The following is a 20,138-nucleotide window of genomic DNA, read 5'->3' as shown; positions in this document are numbered from 1 at the left end:
AAAGATTCAAAATTAGAATGGAAAAGGAAAAAAAAAAAAAATCATTCCAAACTGTAGTGTTTGCAAAGACAGCTAGGCTGTAATAACGCTAAGAATAATCACAACAACAATTTTACATTAATGATGATCTGGCTAGATTAGCAGTAATATTGCACAAAAAAAATTATGTGAGACATATTCAGAGTAGCCCAAGGTTAATTGCGTTTGATCATTAACAAAATAAATCATTTCTAGCACGTTAAAATATCAAAATAGTTTTATTGTGATAGTTCATTGTTGTTGTTATTATCGCTCTGTTATTACTCTTCTTCTTCTTCTTCTCAGTGAGATTGAGTAGACTAAGTAACAGTGAACATGGAGGGAGGCGCATCGCGTTTTCTGCCTGTGTTTGCATTTCTCCCGCCCTCTTCTCCACCTCCGCCCTTCCTCCTCCTCCTCCTCCTCCTCCTCGCCTCCCTCCGTCTACACGGGCGTCGTCTTCCTGTTGAGGGTGTTGGAGTTGCTCTCCCGGTCTCCCTTCAGCCTGTCCAGAGTGCCCATCCCTCGCTCCCTGTCGACGGTGGAGGAGGTGAAGGGCGGCGGGCCGGAGCCCACCGAGTTGGGCATCGGTGCGTTGGAGTTGGAAGAATTGGAAGGATTGTGGGACTTGAGCGAGGGGAGCGTACCGCTCATCATCACCCCGCCTCCGCCTCCGCCCCCGTCCTTCGGGAAGCAGTTGTGGAGCTGGTAGAGCGTGGCCCTGTCCACCGTTCCGTACATGGGCGGCAAACCCCCCAGTTTGGGGTCTCGGGACAACGTGTAGAGGGAGATGTCGCCTCCAGCCAGAGCCGTGTGGGAGCGGGAGTGCGGGTTCGGTAAAGTGGACACTGAGATGGGGCCCTGCGAAAGCAGCGCAGAGGGGGGCAGGCCGAAGTTCTTCCCCCCGCCCCCGCCAACGGGCGAGGGGTCTCGGGAGCGGGAGGGGTCGGTGGAGCGGGACGAGGAGCGGGAGCGGCGGCGGAAGCGGTAGCTGGGCAGGCGCAGCATGGCGTGGGTGGTGCTCTTGAAAATGTCGGTGCGAGAGCGGCAGCGGAGCTCCTTGTTCTTCTCGATGTAGATGTTCACGGCCAGCACGCCCACCATCTCCGCCATGATGAAGGACAGCCCCCCGAAGTAGAAGGACCACCCGTACGAGTACTGCCACTTCTTGTCCTCGTCCTTTTTGGGGGAAATGTCCCCCAGAGCAGCGGAGATGTAAACGATGACTCCAATGATGTTACTCAGACCTGTAAGAGCAGAGAAATGAACGTTTTAGAAACAATCAGCTTAAAATTAGAGCAGTAGCCATCAATTTGATTCAACATGAGATCATGAGACGACTTACAAAAAGAAAAGTAATGATCAGGTGCATCTAGGTTTTAATTCAATCATGAGCACAAAAAAAGAATTTTTTTCAATGCAATGTAATCAAAACCCACCTCGATGCTCGATTTTACTATTATTATCCAGGTCACCGCTCACGTGCAAGCTCAGATATGAATGCGTTTGCAGTGCACATGCATTATTCCTCAGTTACCTGCAGCCACAAAGAGGATTCCTGCCCCGAGGATGATGTTCCTTTTGCTCTTATAGAAACGACTAGCGGCGATGCAAACGCCTCCCATCAGCAGCAGGATGGCACTGAGGATTGGGAAGATGTTGGAAGCCCTGACTACCCCTACACAGAAGACAGTGTGGTAGTAAATAAGCAAAAACTAGAATGAGAAGGCAGCAGAAAATATACACACATTTCACAACACCAACAACAGAGCTTCTGTCTGGGAACAGATTTACTCTGTAGCAGAGCGATATAATAACAAACATGCCACCAGTTTATTGGCTACTGTCTTCAGGTATAAAGAACTGAATAATGTAAACATACGCTTTTCACAGAGTCCTGATCTCAACATCATGAAGTCTCACTTTGCTACATTTTGGCGTTTTTAGCTGAATTGTTTGCTGCTATAAACTCTAAATGTCTGAACCAGACTAATCCCACATCATGACTAATGGCAACTAAAACATATTAATAGTCAGATTCATATTAGCAGGCATTATTAAGTGGTGACTCTAATGAAACAATCTGCATTTTTCTTTGGCTGACTGACATGCAGAAGCTGTTTATGTGCAGTTAAATTTAGTGAAAATAAACCACACACTGTGAACAGAGCAATAAGGAGCTCCATTGTATAATTAAAAGATTATTTGTTTAAATAAAGCACATTAACAAGGTTTGGACATCACGAATAAATAAACACACAAAAAACATTTTCGTTTGTGTCATTAAAAATATAGGAGAAATGCTTGGTGGAGAAATTAATTACTCAGATCGTGGCACACAATCGAATCAAACTCTTCCCATGAGACCTTCAGTATTTTCAAGAGGTCTGCCAACCACACACACACACACACACACACACACACACACACACACACACACACACGCACACACACACACATTAACAGTCCTCTCTCATCTAGGACAACTAGGCCACAGGAGAGAAAATGCCACCTAAATGCCAGCAAAATGCCTCTGCAACATTGTAAACAGAGCACAGGCTTTTCTTTATGTATGCACGGGCATGCATGTAGCATATCATGGAGCAGAAAGACATCCCTGCAGGGCACCAAGAACAAACTAGGGCACCCCATCTCCCCTGACTTTGCACACACTGTCACATGTCTCTCTCTTGATGAGATTATCAACTAAGAACGAAGTGATAATACGCCATATTTCAGACGATGCAGACGTTACAGGTTTTGCGGTGTAGTTGTCTTTATTTGCACCTCCCTCTCCACACTCCATCCTTCATCATTCACATCTGGTACCACGAGTATTGACTTACGTAGGACGTACTCTGCCCCGTCATGGTCAAAGTCGGCGTCCTCTGGGAAGTGGTTGATCTGAGAACACACTCCTCTCTTCACTCCTGAGATTCATAAATAAAAACAAGGTGACCAGACTCAACCAGAGACATGAACTCACAACAGCAGGATGATTAAATAGAACAGTGTCTATCCCCCTGACGAGTGAACGAGTGGATGCGAAAAGAAAACGTGTCTTTTATCTTTTTTTTTTTTTTGTGTGTGAATTGAAGCATAAAAACTGGAAAAACATCACAAAGATTATCGGCTCTGCTTGTCAGTGTAGATGTGTGTTTGTTCACATGGCATACATACACACAGTTCACATGTACGTGCAAAATGCATGCGAGTATGCAGACACAGTGGCAGACAGATAACTACCCGCCGGGGTCTTGCATGTAGACAGACAGACGGACGGAGTTAAGATGGTGCAGCGCAGCACTGGTGCTGATGCATGGACATTTAGAAAGATGGAGTGATGGGATGATGAGACACAGATGGAAGGAGAGACGGACAGACGCGGGGTGAGCTGGTCTTATGTTTCCACATGTTAGTCTGTGAAGAAACAGATGGAGGTACAAAGGTGCGACACGTCAGTTTGACCACATGGATCAGTTATTATTCCCAGACGCTGCTAAGACAGTCGTCCAGCTGCAAGGTAGCTTCGAACATTTCTTTAAACATTTTCTCAATTTTTTTTTTTATTAAACATATCAATACAGGGTTATTTTTTACTTGAATACAGATTTCAAAGTTTGAACAGACAATATTTGAAGCATGATTTTAAAGAAATGTTCTGAGACTTGCAAGAGGAAGGGAAAAGTCAAGCAAAATACAAATAAACATCAGGAAATACTGTAGTCTTTAAAACAATTTTAAAATACTTTTCACAATAAGCAGCAGTTTCTAGCAGAATGCTCAATTTCTTTTGGTATACATTGAAAGAACATATTTAACCATTGTGGCAGGATCGATCATAATACTTTTACTCAAAATAGTCATTTCTAAAACAGCATGTGAAACTGGAAATAACAACTGAGTGCATCCTGCATTTAAAACAGATCTACAATGATTTGTTTCCATAGGTTTGATGAAAGACGCCATGCTGGGAAACAGCTTATTATTTGAAGTAAGTTTTCTTCTCGACTAGTAAACAAGCAGTTGACTGTAGTCCACGCCCCCACCTCCCGAACCCCACCACCCAAAAACAAAATCTCACTCTGAGCTGAAGTCTAAAGGTAGCAGTTTGACCGAGACCTTGAGTAATTATCAGTAATACAATCTCCAACACTGAGCATGATGGGATGGCTCAAAGACATTTGTTCAAAGTGAGTACTTGGCGGTGTGTGTAGGTTGAGTCTCGTGGTGTGTGTAGCATCAGTCTCACAAATCTGCGGCGTTGTGTGAACAAAATCCTAGAAACAAATAAGCAAATGTATGCATGAGGAGGTTCTCCGGTAACCCCGCCTCGGATAAACCTGCAGAACAGAGAGGAGGACAGGTCTCTATCCACAGCATAATGTGCCAGCCACCCACCCGCGGGCATTAATCTTTTAGAGCTAGCATGTCTTGCATTTCCACTCCAGCTATACCTCACTGCATCGCTGCATGACTACTGAGCATCTATCTTGGCCGAATACTCCACAGACATCAAGGATACTTGACCTCTAAGCCATGCCAAGACACTGTCAGCTTTACTGCACCACAATGTGGGGGAGAAGACCGAATGAAAGAGGAAACTACAAGGAGGCAACGGCGAGGAGAAACCAGTGAAAGATGAAATGTAATGTTTGGGGGAGTGAGGCAGAGGGATGGTAAGTGGAGAAACTGAGAGAGTGGGGCAAAGGAAGGAGTGGGTGGGGGTGCACTGCAGCAGAGCTGCAAGGGCTAAAGCTTATCTCTAATTGGCTGCTTTGCTATCAGGAAGCTCCGAGATGAGGACAAATTAGCTTTGTACAATGACCAAAACCCAGGATGGGCTGGAGATGCTTTACAAAGAGAGCCAAGAGGTTTTCCGGGGGACAGAAAAAGCTTCCACCTCCGTCTGAATGTGAGCAAAGGCGCAGATCGCTAACTCACACCACCCCTTTGGCTGTGGCTGCTTCCCTGTTAACTCCATCCCAGCCTTTGCCGTTGAGTGTCAGCCAGGCAGTGAAATGTATAATGAATTAGCAGCTTGTGTTGCAATGACACGCCGAAGATTGAGAGACGGCTGCTGCCAGTTTCTGTATCTTCTGCCACTTACAATGACAAGTCGATGGGTGAATGCAGGCTTTTGTTTCAGCACTTGACTTAAGCGAATGCAGCCTGAATCAAAGACAATGATTAATGGATTATTGTAAGTGAGGGCTACGCTCCAGTGTCATGTTGTTACACAGCAATTATGCAAAATTGTTGTCTTGTCACCGCGGCTTGGTCAAACAGATACAAACGAAACGTGTGACGCATCAATGCTAATAATGATCGCTGATATCGTAGCAGTGCTGCACTACATGTTTTCTAGTCGACTGAAAGTCGCCGCAGTTTAGAAAAACAGATTCTACAACACATGCAGTTTAACACAATCATCACTGCAAAGCTCAGAGATGCAAGACGTCGAATAGAGAAACTTTAATTAGATCTCACAGGTTTGATTCAACGCAGATTTAGGTCAGTGTCCTATAAATCAGCACCAGAGGTGCAAAGACTTGTTTCTGGAGCCAATCAGAGCGAACTTTGTGTGAAGGCAGGTCGACAAACTCAGAGAGACAGACTACCACACACACTCACATCTATTGACAACTTAGGGTCATCAATTTACTTCAAATGTGTGCTTTTTGGACCGTGGGAGGAAACTACCTGGAGACTAAACACGCACAGGCAGAACACGCAAACTCCACACAGGAGGGGCTGGCCAGTGTTTGTAATATGAGCCCATGAGGCGAGAACAACAAGAACAACAACAACAACAACAGCAGCCACATTTCTCTGATCAACAAACATCGCACTATCGCAAACAGGCAAACACTGCCTCTGTTAAAGAATAAACTTCTTGGTAACAAGAGCACAGATCAGAAAATTCCAATATAAATTCAATTTTGTGGATTCAGTAGCTGTAGCAGTGTAGTATTATTTAAATATGAAGTAGCATTTAAATATGTTTTACCAGCATCCTAAAATAGCAGCTTTTATAATTTGTTACATCCTCCTCTTGCTCAGCATATAAATGACTTTGTAAAGCTGTTAAAGACTAAATACAGGAGGAAAAGCTGTGCTTATGAGAACGAGTGACCATGAACCCCTCCAACACGACCGTCCACACGTATCATTCATCAGCAAATCTGTCCTCACTGTGAGTTTCTTCATGTCCATCTATCTGCTGTCAATTCTCTCGCTGGGAAAGATTTCCCTCCACAAAACTCTGCTCTCTCATTCCCCTCCGTCCCCTCAGGCTGTGGAGGTGAGACGAGGTTGTTTGACAGCATCTGGATTGACATTAAACGTTAACATGATGGAAAACAGCTGCCTGGCGCAACATCTGTATCACAATTAACAACCCTGTCTCAGTCCAAATCTCAGCCATAAAGCACCAATGTCTCCCAAAGCTTCATCTTTACCTTCCAGGCAGCATATTCTCCAAAGCCCAGAATGGGTGAGCGCCCCAGGGTCCTTTTTGTCCTTATTATGGGGGTCATCCTGGGTGATGTTGGCTGTGCTGTTGCAGATGAGGGCACGGGAGTACAGCCAGTAGTCCGTCCCTATTGCCACCGTCATCAGGCCGAAGGCAGCGAATGCCCCCACGGTGGTGAGGAGGATCTGGATCCCCTTCTCACACACCATGCCTGAAAAAGAGGAAAGAGGGGAAAAAGAAGAAGAAGAAGAAGAAGAAGAAGAGAAGCAGGTATTTATTGTACAGCGAGAGAATAAGGTGCGCTTTGACAAAGTGCAGTTTAATAAAAGAAGACGGCAAACATGCAGGGGCGATGACGAGGGGCAGGACGGGGGGGGTGGGGGGCACGGGTGGGGCCAGAGGTGGGGGCGGATGTGGGAGGTGCATAAAGTGGCTCGGTGATGTGTCCTTGGAGGAGAGTTTGATGACTCTGCTGACTTCGCCTAACAAGACAGAATTGATGTGGAGCACAACAGATCACAGCCTCCCCAGCTCCATATTCATGAGCCCGACACTGTTCTCACCCTCACAGTGAGAACACACACACACACACAAACACACACACATCAAAAATGGGATCACCTTGTGCCTGTCTTTATAAGAAAGGTAATGCGGGTGCATCCTTTACCATGTATGCTCTCTCACAAATGGCATTACATAATTCACTTAGAGCCTGTCCCACAGACCCAGGCAGGTGTGAGTTACACACTGAGCTCAGCGTAATGCCTTTGCCGCTCCAGATGTATTGTACTACTTTAAAAACTTCGATTTCACATTGATCCGGCTCATAATAAATAAAGGTGAAAGTGAGCCTTACCTGACGGCGAGTTTCTATCCTTCGACTCAATTTTGAAATCTTTCTTTTCCCCGTCAGTGAAGAACGTGCTGTCCCTTCAATCCGGACAGCATCCATCGACTGTTTTCACCTGCGCCCTTCTCTCCTGCTTGCGCTCCTCTCTCGTTTGCCTCGATCTCTTTCTCTCTCTTTCTCTCGCTGCTCGTCTCGCTGTAGGCTTGGTGCTGGTGGCGGCTGTGGACAGCTGTCCCGCGCTCTGTCCTGTCCGCTGTTAGAAGACGGCGTCCGAGAGAAACCCCATGGTCACTGCTCCCCTGCTGCGCAACGACAAGGAGCAGAACACACGGAGAGGTCAGGTCTCAGGAGTTCACTTGGAGAGAGAAGGTCTGAAGGGGCTGGATTCCAGCTGACCGTGCAGAATACACCCTGGACGGGTCACAAGTTCATCACAAGGCAATTACACACACACACACACACACACACACACACACACACACACACACACACACACACACACACACACACACACACACGTTCCTCTCTCAGGTGTTTTACGGAGAATAAACTTTGGGAAAAAATGTTGATTGCATATTAGAAGAGATTCATCAGCATTAAACTAAACAAGCTGGCCAAGCAAGATGATATTTCACTCTTACTTGATGATTTTTACCTCGACTCGTGATATAAACAAACAAACCACAGCGGGTATTTATTAATCGCTGCGTTAACATGCAGGTAATTTTTCTCAATCATATTGAATTTGTTTCTTCATTAGAAGGACTAACCCTAACCTTGACCCAAAAAGATGCTCTTCTAACTTTGTTTCATTGAAACAGCAACACCAAACATGCAGGAATAATAGATGTAACAGACATGAACAGTAAGGATGATTCCACCCCGACCAGAAAGACGAGAGTTTGTACAAAGACTCTGCTCAGAATCAGGACAGCATAGGAACGCCTTTATGGAACTACCGGTAATTTTCTATCCTAATGGACTCTATATGGAGCATTTCTGGTTTTGAAATGTAACACTTGTCATGTTTGCAGCTATTTGCTGTCTTACATGCTTTGTTTTCAATGATCCCCAGTGTGATTCTAATGTTCCTGTAATGTATTTCAAATATTCTGAGAAGCAATCTGAACTGCCTCGTGTCTGAAAAGTGGTACCTGAATAAACGCTCGCCTTTTATCAATCAACAGTGAAAAAACTTGAGATGTTCAATTTGTTATGAAGAGAGAGACAAAAAAATCTTGGTATTAAGAAGCTTGCTGTGGGACTTCTTTTTAATTTCATAAAGGCGTTTTCAGAGACTTGGGGCGTTAACTCTGACCTTCTTCTGGCATCCTCATCAGGTCTAGTTTACAGAAAGATGCTCAATTGTCACATTCACAGCCAGATAACTGTCGAAACACAACAGTCCTGTCAGCCGCACGTTCGCGTTCGGTGTCAGTGTGCATGATATCAGCTGACACTTCGCAGCTGATCGTGAAACGTTTGCATTGAACGGGAATGGACTTTTCTCTCAATGTGACAGGTCAATACAAGACTTTAATTATGCCTAATTATGCTCTCAGGGAGAGCACTATCCAGGCATTGATCCAAGTAGGATGGATCTGACAATTTTTATTAAATGTGGCATAAATTTTAGAGAGCGGTATGTTTCATAAAAATGTTTTCTTCCATCAGCACGTTTTGTATTCAGTGTCTGCATCTGGCTCTGAGCCAATGAAATGAAAGCAGAAACATTTGAATCCCACATCAGGTAAAGGACATCTACAGGTAGTTCAGAGCCTGCATCCAGTCACTGAACCCGAGAGCTGGAGCCCGTCAGGATAACGCCACAAATGGCCAATATTTCATATCCCTAACGTCATTTAGGCGCCTAATGAGATGAACACCAATAAAACTTTCATCATCTTTAAATTAGCATGACCAATTAGCACCACTGTACCGAGCTGCAGCTGCAGACAGAACCACTTGCAGTAAAAACCTCAGTGGTTGGTTTGTGAAGTAGTTTACGTCAAGACAAATATTGGAAAATGATTTCTACAATGTCAGTTCACTCATGCTTTCAGACAACTCTATTATAACATGTCTCAGACTCATCACCTGTTACTATAATGTCTATGGATTAACGGTTCATACATACAAGAGTGTTTCAGCTGTTCTATTATTATATATAAAGGAAAAAAAGGAGAACGCTTTTCAAACTTTTCATTTCTGACATTTGGCCACCACATTTATTTTAATAAAACACACATTTTTAGAACTGCATCTAATGTAAATTTATTTAAGATACAAACTGTTAAAATAAAAGAAGTCTAGAAGAAGCGTGCTAGCTGCAGGATTATATAAACTGGAGTATAAAGACCAATCAACTGGAGATCAACTTTCAAAGTGAGGGTTACAAATTAGCATGTTTTTTACAGTACTGTAAAATGTCATTGAATTTCAACAGCAGTCAGCATCCAAATAATTATAACACTGTGCAAATATTTGGTGAAAAAAGTAGCAGTGATCTTGTAAAAATGCAGCATTATAGTTTCTGGAATATTTGGGCAAAATCATTGTGATAGTGAATCGTGTGCATTTCCCTCAGCTGCTCACTCTATATAGCAAATATATCTACCTGAATTTCTGCGTTTTAATACTGCAGTGTGGTAAAACATAAAGAGTAATTATAGAAGTGACAGTGTTACAGGCTAAAGAGGGAACGACTCCAGAGCAAGTGAACTGCATCCAGTCTGAATGAGAGGAGCAAGAGGGGGAGGCAGGGAGGACCAACCCGACATTGTTACCATAGCAACATTGAATTCCAAAGTCTGGATCAGCATAGAGCGAGGGGGGGGAAACAGAGAGGGGCAGGCAAGAGATAGAGATGGAGAGAAAGAGAGAGGGAGGTAGAGAGAGAGAGAGGGAGAGAGAGAGAGAGCAGAGAAAAGAGGGGAAAGAAAGAGGCAGAAATGAGGGGGATATTTCAAGTCACCAACAAAATGTTGACTCTGAAACCCAGGCAGACAGACCAGTGCGACAAAGCTCTATCAATAGATAAGTGTGCGACCACTGCGACACAGACGCTTCTGGACACACGCTCGCACGTGCACATGGGCCCATAAAGGCAGGCGGACGGAGACCGAACGCCATCGGTTGCCGGGGACACCAGACTGTTGGTGTCTCTCGGTGACATAGCGAGGAACAAACTCGAGGGTATGGCGGAGCCGTGCACATTACTCAACAAACAGTGTTTCTGAAGACATAATGCAATGCAGTCAAGTCTGTTAATATTTGATGATGCAATATGGCACCGTGATCGAAATAGGTTACATCCTGTTTGCATTGTGAGACCCAAAACAGAGCCGCCTCAGAGACAGAAGGAAAGATGGAAGGAGGGTCGGGATGTTGTGAGTATGTGTGCCATTCTGTATGTGTGTGTGCATGCACATTTCCTCTCCAGTGCATCTGAGGATGGGTCGAGTCCAATCTTATTGAATCCCAGTAATGTTCCCCTCAGCTCCCTTCACTTAGTTTCCTCGTATCTTTGCAAAGAGGCTCCTTATTATGTAAACCGTCAAATGACACCAGCAGTGTTACTTATTCATTGCATGTTGTGGAGCATATGTGTCAACAAACACGTGAACTTGATGAGTGCATGTGTGTGTGTGTGTGTGTGTGTGTGTGTGTGTGTGTGTGTGTGTGTATGCATGTGTGTGTTGCATGACCTTCCAACCCTACCAAACTACTGCCTCTCCCACAGGAAAATGTACGTCTACGAGGGATTATGTTATCTCTGAGGGCAAAAAACGGAGTATCGTGTGCGTGTGTGTGTGTGTGTGGTCTTTGACTCCAGTATTTAATGAATGACCTTAAGAATAACCTACTAAGTTATTCCCCCTAGCCAGAACTCCCCTGTGTGGGAGATCATAATTGTCATTTAATTATCTGTAATTTCTATTTTCCACCAATAATTAAGAAAGAAGGAATGAAGGGAAAATGGGGAGAGGGAGCAGGAGAGCGTGAAGAAACAAGTGGGCAGGAGGAGGAAAAAAAAATAAAAGAAGGAGCATTTTAATCAATTGGTTCGACGGAGAAGCTGCATAAACATTTATTAGACGAGGATACAAGGTCAGAAAAGGGCAAAGCCATTATATTATTCCAGTGGCTGACTTCAGCCCGCAGCGGAAGATTAATTTATTGTTGGCGGGTCCTAAATCCATGTTCCTCTGTCAGGCTTTCATTTTTATGGACTTTCAGGGGTTTTGCATACGTGTTACATGCTTGCAGAACGTTTCATAAAGGTTGTTGTGAAAAAAGTTTGGTCACCTCTGAGCAAATGGCTGAAATTACTCCAACTTTTAAGTTTATTTATCCTGATACAGACTTCCGTAGTTGCTGCTTCAAGACAAAAGTTCCACTAATCTCTGTTCAGGGATTTCTGCATAGGAACAACAGTGTGTTAAAAGTAAAGAAAAGGTTTTAAGTCATCAGGATTGGTTCTGAGACTTTGCTCCTTTTTTGTTGTTCGTCACAGAAAAGCTGGCGGTTTGGATGAAAAAGAGAGCGAGGCACTTCAAGCTGTTCCTGTTAACAAAGGAGCCTCCAATAATCACCAAATATCTCGGTAAAGAGATTGATCTGGGTCAAAACGACTTCATGTTGAAAAGAGAGCTTTCCGACCACAGTTACCTTCAATCGATGAAAATGTATTTATCAAGCGCTTCTCGGAGAGGCTGGTACAATTCAAAGTGCTTCACAGGAACATTCATGCAGTGATAACAAGACAAAGCAGAGAGGGAAACAGAAAATACAAGACAAAGATGGGAAAAAAAGTGAGTAAAATCATGCAAACAATGTAAAACACATTAAAATATAAAGGAAGTAAAAAATAAAATCAACATTAACCCACTATAATAAAGGTATTAATGCAAAACTGTTCTGAGCTGCGTGTTTTTATCAAAAATGGGACTGTTACTCTCAAAAAAACAATAATAATAAGTTGTTTCAAATTCGTTTATGTTTAAAAAATGTGTTTTACTGGAATATTCAGTAATTTCATTTCCATCATGGCTTCTTACTAACAGTTAAAAGGAAAGATTTCCAAGCTGCTTTGGCCCCTTCAAAACACTCTGACAAGCAGCCGGGGGAAACCCACCGCACACATGGCCGCTGGTTTATTGATAAGAGGACAATTCGCTCCCTACAAACCAACAATGACACCAACTGCCGGCGTGAGGCAAGGAAAGAGCAGCTCTCCTCCCGTCCGCTCAGCATTCCGCTGACCTCTCCGGTGGCCCCGCCTCCCCGGCTCTCAGACTTCCTCTCTGTGTAACAACACCTGAGCGCAGCGCTCCGCCGCTCCTGTCGCCGCTGCTCCAGGCCTTTGTCACTTCAGCACAAACATTTGTTGTTCGAACCTCTCGCTGAGGAAAATGATGCAGGTGTTTTTTGTTTTTATGAAAGAAAGCTGAACACACTTTGCCAGCCCGGTTTTTGTATCAGTGGTGTTGACCTGTCTCTAAAAACACGTTGATATTATCTGAAATCACTAAAGTGCTATGGTGTCTGAAAGAGCAAGCCTCCACAGATAAAGGAATTTAATGATTTTATACATTAGAGCCTCTTAAAGAGCAGTAGTGGATGTGTCATTGTGAGGCTGTTTGTGTCTCTGGATTAAATCTGACAATTCCTCAGTGGGGATCCCTCTGGCTGCAACATGCAAACGCTTCAAACAAATTTTTTTCTTTTAAAAAAAGGAAGTAGATGTGAAATCATCAGACGTGAGCAACACGAGACACACCTGAATCCTGAATCTGAAACATTTGAAACAAAAATTTCACATTTTTTTTCACTGGTTTTGTGTCAAGCTCTGCACAGTCCTGTTAAAACATCCATTACACTATGAGGCAGTGGTCAGTGTGATTTACAAAAACCACGATAAATATAACTTAGTCACATTGGAGGCTGATAGTTATGCCCATTTCCTCTGTGGAGCAACCACCACCAAACACGATGACATGACTTTTTCACATATTTCCAGGTAAAACACATTAAATCTGACAGAAACAGCCTTTATGTCAATGTGAAGTGCGGATTTTTCATCCTGTTTTCAGTGGTTGTCCAAACTTACAGCTGTTAGTTTGAAAGAATTGAAAGAACACTTCCAAAAACAGTAACTTAGGTTTAAATGAAACGTACAGTCCTTTCACAATGTGGAACGCAGGGTTTAACCTGTGTGCCTGCTGTCTCTGAGGATCGTTGATTCGATAAGAACAGTAATAAACACTGAGCACGTTTGAATTCAAAGTATAGCTGCAGCGGAGTTATATAAGTACTTGGTTCACTTTGCCATAATGCCGAGCTTCCCAGCGGTAATTTAACCCTCACAGTAATGCTTGTATAGTATGCTCACAACACTCGGGAGACTATAGGCCAGCCAGAGGCCAATTAACTGCGCAGGATTTACTGCAGCAACAAAGGCTAAGAGCTTAGCTTTGGGAGATAGCAGCTGCAGGGACCATTACAGCACCAGGCCCTCACTTGTCAGAAAACTTCAGATATAATCACATCTACCTGTGTGACTCACTCCCAGCATGACAGAAAACCTCGCTCGTATGAAATATAAGCACATCCGACGAGTTGTGGCTCTAATAATGCAGCCATAAATCACACTGGAGATTTGAATTTCGTAGCAGCTGCTCCATTAGCTATTCATTGCATAAATCAACTACCAAACTGCTTGTTGAATAAATGATGACAACTGTAATAAGTTTCTCCACACATGTGAAAGGCGTTAATCCTGTGTGGGCATGTGAGGAGGTTTCCAGTGTAGCATCAACACCGCAGAGTGCAGCCGCACTGACTGCCGCAATAAACAAGGCTGGGGATATATCTCATGTGCAAATAACCAGAATCAGGACTGTCGTTAGCGAGAATGACATAAGCTAATACTAATGGCTTGACCACGAGAAAAAAAAAAAAAAAAAAAAAAGATGCACCAGGCCTACTTATGATGACAGCTCTAAAAATACAAGCAGCGTATTCTATTCTGAGTTCCTGATGGCAGCGGCGAACATTAGGAAAACATGCATAAATATTCAGAGCAGGAAATCTTGGTAGTGGAAATGATGTCTTTCCTTAATCGTGAGTTGAAGCTGCACACCTGAGCTCATCGCTGAGACACACACACACACACACACACACACACACACACACACACACTCACATCCGAGCATGTTCACGTGCCCGGCACAGACACACAGGTGCACGGGGGGAAAAAAAAGAGCAACACACAAACAAACCCTGAGCATGCGAGATGCAGAAACCCACAACTGTCAAAATGTTGACAATGAAACGATAAAATAGGTCATCTTTAAAAAGGTACTTCAAAGAGGAGCTGAACTGCCGTTAAGACCACGTCTCCGCCCGTCTGAGCAGAGCGGCCCGAGGAGCCAGTGGCAGTCACACCTAGGACTAAGAGGCTCTCAAAATAAAGTGTCTCTGAATGACCTGATGCTCATGAACCCATGAACTCACATCTCAACACATGCGCATGTGCAGCCATGCACATGAAGGACCTGCACACTCCCGGAGTTAAGCACTCGCTGAAAGGAAGATCTAACAAAAGATGGCACTTCAAATTTATCGGGTTTTTTTTTTTCTCACAGCAAGGAGTGTGCCGTTCATTTATTACCCTGTCATGTAAGTGCAGCAGAGGGGAGAGAAATCAACCGGGAAGGAATCAAACGCACGCACTTATCACAGCTGCTCAAAACAGGCAACAGTTCATGACGACAGAAAGCTGCAACTACTAATTATGTTCATTATTGATTAACTGTTCAGTCCATATGTCTCAGAATTTAGAACAAATGAAGGATGCTCATTTCAGTTAATCATCGTTTGATTCTTCACTTTCACATTTAGGCTGCAGCAACGTTGCACCATTACTAAACTTTCTGCTCCAAGTTTTCTCCTTGAATTGGTTGCTACTCCCAGCAGCCTCAGCCCGTGGCAGCTTCCGAGCGGCGTGACAAGTAAATCCAAAAACATTCGAAAAGTTGTTACAGTCACAAACGGCAAACTCTAAGCACGGAGAAAATAAAGCTGAGACCAATTGTTTCGGGAGTGTGAACAAATAAAAAATAGCTTCAACCTTGCAATAAAGACATCGTAAAATACTGCCTGAAATACAGTAAAATATATTGTACTCCTGGAAGGAGGAACTGCAGGTAATGGAGCTCTGGTGAAAAGGGACGCTGCTTCCAGGCTTAGGCCGATATGCGCGCCTCAGTTTATGTTGGATATATGTTACACTTTCAATGTGAAGGCCGGAGAGCTGTTTACCTTTAAACTACTTCAGTAAAAATTGTTGTAAAAAATTAATCACAGCCACTCTGTGTCTTTATGCTGTAATAAGATAACAGTGACGTCTAAAGTCCCATTATTACAGCCGCATGCTGCACAAATGAAACAAAATGTAATGTATTAATTTACACTGGGGATGCTGGTGTTACTACTTTATCCTCAGTAGTGCCTGGTTAGTTAATAAATCAATTTATTAGCCTTTTCAGGAGCTTTTAATCACGGTTTATGTTCTTCAGACCCACAGCCAAGCAGTTCATCTCAACTACAACAAGTTTACACAACTGTTAATAGGCTTCTTTTTTTTTTACTCAATTATTGAGTGTCACATATCATCTTGTTATATTTCACGTTCTCGAACAACAGGTGAAAACACTCTAGGCCTCATAAACTATTCTACATGACCTGTCAGACGTCAAACGTCAACATTTTGACTTGCTGCGACTGGAGCTGTACCCTGGCTGAGGGTTCAGTCTCAGGTCCCGTGGCGTCCTTCAGCCCGGCGAGCAGACCTTCCTGTCAGATACGCTAACAGTGTGTCTGCTGCGTGTTTGTGCTGCGCAAACCGTGTCCACAGACAGGTCGTCTGACAGTATATCAATGACATAATACGGTTCGATCACAGCCTCTCACAGCCCTGCTATCAGAGGCTGCGCTAACTTAAGCAAAGCACTTAAAAACACCACAGCTTTGGGGTAATTGATGTCCGGGTCACAGCCACTGAGACAGGAGTCAATTATGAAGCTATGAATAAAAAGCCTGTGCTCGCTGGAACCATAAACAGCGGTGTGTATTGAACCAGTGTGATCCCCAAATACAGCGAGCCTGTTTGATTTGCACTCATTTAGCCACAGCCGGCAGGTGACGCGCAGCAGTTTGTGTTGTGCAGAGATCAGAAGTCACACAGAAACATGACAAAACTTTGATAATTACATTTGTTAAGGAAGCTCAGGTTATATTCAGATTGGGGATTCTGTGTCTGTTATTCTGCGCTGATTTCCTCCTGAGTCCCTGACTGACGAGAGACAGGAACACTGAATCCTCACATTGATCCTCAGAACAACGGCAACATGACAGATGTGATGACCACTGCAGCGTTTCTTCTCCTCTGAGACAGAAACAGAGCGTGAGAACGAGACCTGAACGCCCAACCAGACACCAAATTTGAGCTAAATATCAAGAAGGGAAACGTGGAGATTATTTCAAATTGTCCTGGACCATCTGAGCTTCAGATGATTATGACTTGGCCAGCGCTGAAACACAGCTCCAACCTGTGTGGGCTACGCACCAGTATTGACTGCAATGAGTCACCTTCCAGTGTAAACAGCAGATCTTAGAGCCAAAAGAAGGGTTTTGAAAGTAATCCAAGATCCACAGAGACGATCATCAATGCCACACATGCATCACGCACACGGCACAGACAGTGCTTGGTAAGCTGGAGGTGGAGGGGGCTAAGCTGGTGTGACCAGCAGATAGCAGGGCTCACAGGCCTTAATGAAAGAATGGCTGATCATCGATAGAGGACTGAGGAGTCACTGACAGCACCGTAGTATCTTTGAATGAGTCACAAGCGATGCAACAAAGTGCAAAATTCTAATATATGTCATGAGGAAAAGTCATCATTTACTAATGATTGACTTGGCACATGACTCACTACACCACATTTCTAACAATACAGAAAGACAAGACGTTCAAATAACAGTAATGATTAAGAATTCTGTCCATTATCTGGGTTTAATTTAATCTGAGTAGGACGAAATGTTTAAACAATCACTCCAGTGGTATTTAGTATAGTATAGTGCTCTGGCATGTGAGAAACGCTTCTTATCCATCAGGCATCGGAGGCATCTGATCGGCTGTGAATACTGCAGGTGAGGCCAATACATACAGTAAATGTCAATATTCTAACACCAATCCTATTTCTGGACTTCAGCTCCTTATATTCTCATAAACGGCGAGTCTCTGCTTCCATTTGTTGTATAATTTGTGTGTGTGTGTGTGTGTGTGTGTGTGTGTCATCGAGTGGAACAGCGCGAGCATCTGAAATGTGGCAAGTGGGTTGACGAAACTGCGCTACATGACTTTTGGGCATTTGGAAATGTATTTGGTGTGAGTTGGAGTTTTCTTTGCCTGTTTTACGTATTTATTTACTGTTCTTTCAGTCAGCCACTGGCTTTGAATTGGGGTGTCCTCATTTCTAAAGGGTTAGCAACATAAACATGAGCGCAGGGACCAAAAGCAACCCCTGATCTCAACGTCACGGAGCCTGTCTGGGATAACACGAGGGGGCAGGAGGACGTGAGCCTGTGTAAGTTCACATCTGTGTTCAGATGTCCAGAAGATAACCTTCTCCTCCAGTTCCTTTGAAACCTCTGTGTATACAGATTAAAGCGGTTTTGAAGGCAAATATGGGTCACAACATGTTTGCACACTACGTCTCAGTTCTTAAAGGCATAACTGCAAACGTGCAACCACATCAAGAGCAAGAATAGAAACACTGTATAGTTTAAAACTGTGCTGCTGGACGTGTATAAAGGAGAGGCTGGTTCCTGAGACTGAGGGGATGCAGCACTCCGGTGAAAAGCTGAGCTTAGTGCAAATAAGCTGGAGCTACAGTCACAAAGCTGCAAGTGACAACAGCAGAGTGTTTCTCCTCAGATAATAGCAATCTGTGGGAAAAACGTTCAAACTGCTCCTCTCCTGAGCTGCAGCCACAGCGAGGACAGGTATAACTCATCGCGCTGTTTGCTGACAGTGCACACTAACTCCTGCATGCTGCAGCACACGCTCACACGGCATCTCCACTTCCACACATTGCATTTCACCTTTAGCCCACATGTGATCTGTGCCATGGTGAAAAATGAAAGATTGATAAGGGGGTGCCTGATGTTTGGTGCTCTTTTTTACCAGCGGGTCTGTCAGATGCACAGGTTGGCTGGGAGGGAGGGGGGGTGGTGGGGGGCGTGATGAGGATAAGGTGGGCTGCATAGAGACGGTGAATCTCCGAGATGACATGATGTGGCCCGGGTTCAAACATGGAGCTCAGATGCTGGCCCTGCACCGGAGCTGAGGGCTGCACGCCAGCGAGGAGACACATGCAGGCTGAGAGCGGCGAGGCTGGGCGCGTGCAGGGCTCCGTTATAGTGATGCGGACTGCGGTGCATTCATTAATAGAGTAAGCTACACACATCAGCCTGCACAGGCTGCACAGGCTGCACGGGGGAAAATGGACGCCTAGCATCAAGAGAACCGGTTCAGAGAAAACTCAGTGGACTGGGACAGAAATCACACATCAAGACGCACGCTCATGCACACACACACCGAAAAATTGCTCCTCATCCTCAGAGAGGTGGTCGACCATTTCAGACAATCACAACAGATATTTTGGTCCCAACACCTGCGGTGAGATTGCAGGGAAAGCTTCAGATGAGCTATTATAAGGCTTTTATTTGCATAATAGACGCTTCCGTCGCTAATTATAGGCCCGCGCAATAAAAGGTGGGGAAACTATCGTTCAGCGTGTAATAAGAGAGGTGGCTGAGGATTATTATGTTTTCCTGTAAATCCCGTAGTGTTGTCTGTCAGTAGTGAGCTAAGTTACAGGCAACGTGAAACAAATCAATGTGGCATGCAAATTACAGGAGATCAGCTGGGATCCAAAAGGCTGCAAAGTAAAAACAACACTGGCACAATGCAGTTATAATCATTTAAAGGAGCGAGCAGAGGTCTTACCTGCAGGGATTTTTGTTTTTATTTTTTTTAGTTCAGAGCTTCGCAGCAGCGTTGCACTCCCAAAGAGAAAGAGATGGAGGGAAAACGAAGAGAGGGGGTGGACGGTGGATAGGCTAAATAACGAGTCTATCGAGGCAAAAAAAATAAATAAATATATAAATAAACAGGAGTGATTAGAAATGATGGAAATGCGGAGCGCGCGCGGGAGAGTGAAGTGTCCTGGTGGAATTTGAATCAGTGTATAATGGAAAAGGCTTGAAGAGGCATTTAAAAAAAAAGGCTAATATAAAACACGTCACTGAACGGGGATTTGTCTACAGTGGATGTGGCCGCTGCTTGTGTGTGCGTGTGTGTGTGTGTGTGAGTGTGTACTCGGGGAGATTGCGTCTCCCCCTCCTCCCTCCCCTCCTCCCCTCCGGTTGGACGCGCGCCTGTCTGCTCCTCTATCTCTTTTCTCCCACACTGCGCGCGACGCAAGCAACTTGTCGCATCCCACCAAAACTCCTCACTAATGTCGGCCACGACGGATAATGTCAGGTCCGACACCAGATGGGATCAGCCTCCTCGTGCCGCATGTGTGTGTGTGCGTGTGTGTGTGTATGTGTGCGCGTGTGTTGTGCGACAAGATCACGACGAGCGCTTTATAATAACGCCCCCCCCGCCCCCCATCTCCCCTCACGTCCTCTCCATGTGTATTGAGGGAATCGGTCTGGATGTGCT

The 20,138-nt window shown here is 44.5% G+C and overlaps 1 protein-coding gene across 1 annotated transcript; it reads right to left on the bottom strand.

Annotated features, from left to right (window-relative positions):
- Positions 1-432: 432 nt before the first annotated feature.
- cacng8b (calcium channel, voltage-dependent, gamma subunit 8b) lies at positions 433-19,800 on the bottom strand. Its single transcript, XM_030103774.1, has 6 exons — positions 19,419-19,800; positions 7,350-7,645; positions 6,480-6,704; positions 2,865-2,948; positions 1,556-1,696; positions 433-1,265 (listed from the first exon to the last, which is right to left on the bottom strand). The coding sequence occupies exons 3-6, from the start codon at positions 6,700-6,702 to the stop codon at positions 463-465; spliced, it is 1,251 nt and encodes a 416-aa protein (XP_029959634.1). The 5' UTR covers positions 6,703-6,704; positions 7,350-7,645; positions 19,419-19,800; the 3' UTR covers positions 433-462.
- Positions 19,801-20,138: the final 338 nt, after the last annotated feature.

Source organism: Salarias fasciatus, chromosome 11 (assembly GCF_902148845.1).
Source record: "Salarias fasciatus chromosome 11, fSalaFa1.1, whole genome shotgun sequence".
Taxonomy (NCBI): Eukaryota; Metazoa; Chordata; class Actinopteri; order Blenniiformes; family Blenniidae; genus Salarias; species Salarias fasciatus.
The sequence above is the reverse complement of the archived record's forward strand: the minus strand, read 5'-3'. Positions and strand labels throughout refer to the sequence as shown.

Excerpts from the sequence above, each read along its gene's own strand:
- cacng8b (XM_030103774.1), bottom strand. The coding sequence starts at position 6,702 with ATGGTGTGTGAGAAGGGGATCCAGATCCTCCTCACCACCGTGGGGGCA. Across the intron at positions 2,949-6,479 it reads GAGAATATGCTGCCTGGAAG|GAGTGAAGAGAGGAGTGTGT; the intron begins GTAAAGATGAAG and ends TATGAATCTCAG. Across the intron at positions 1,266-1,555 it reads AATCCTCTTTGTGGCTGCAG|GTCTGAGTAACATCATTGGA; the intron begins GTAACTGAGGAA and ends CTGCTCTTACAG.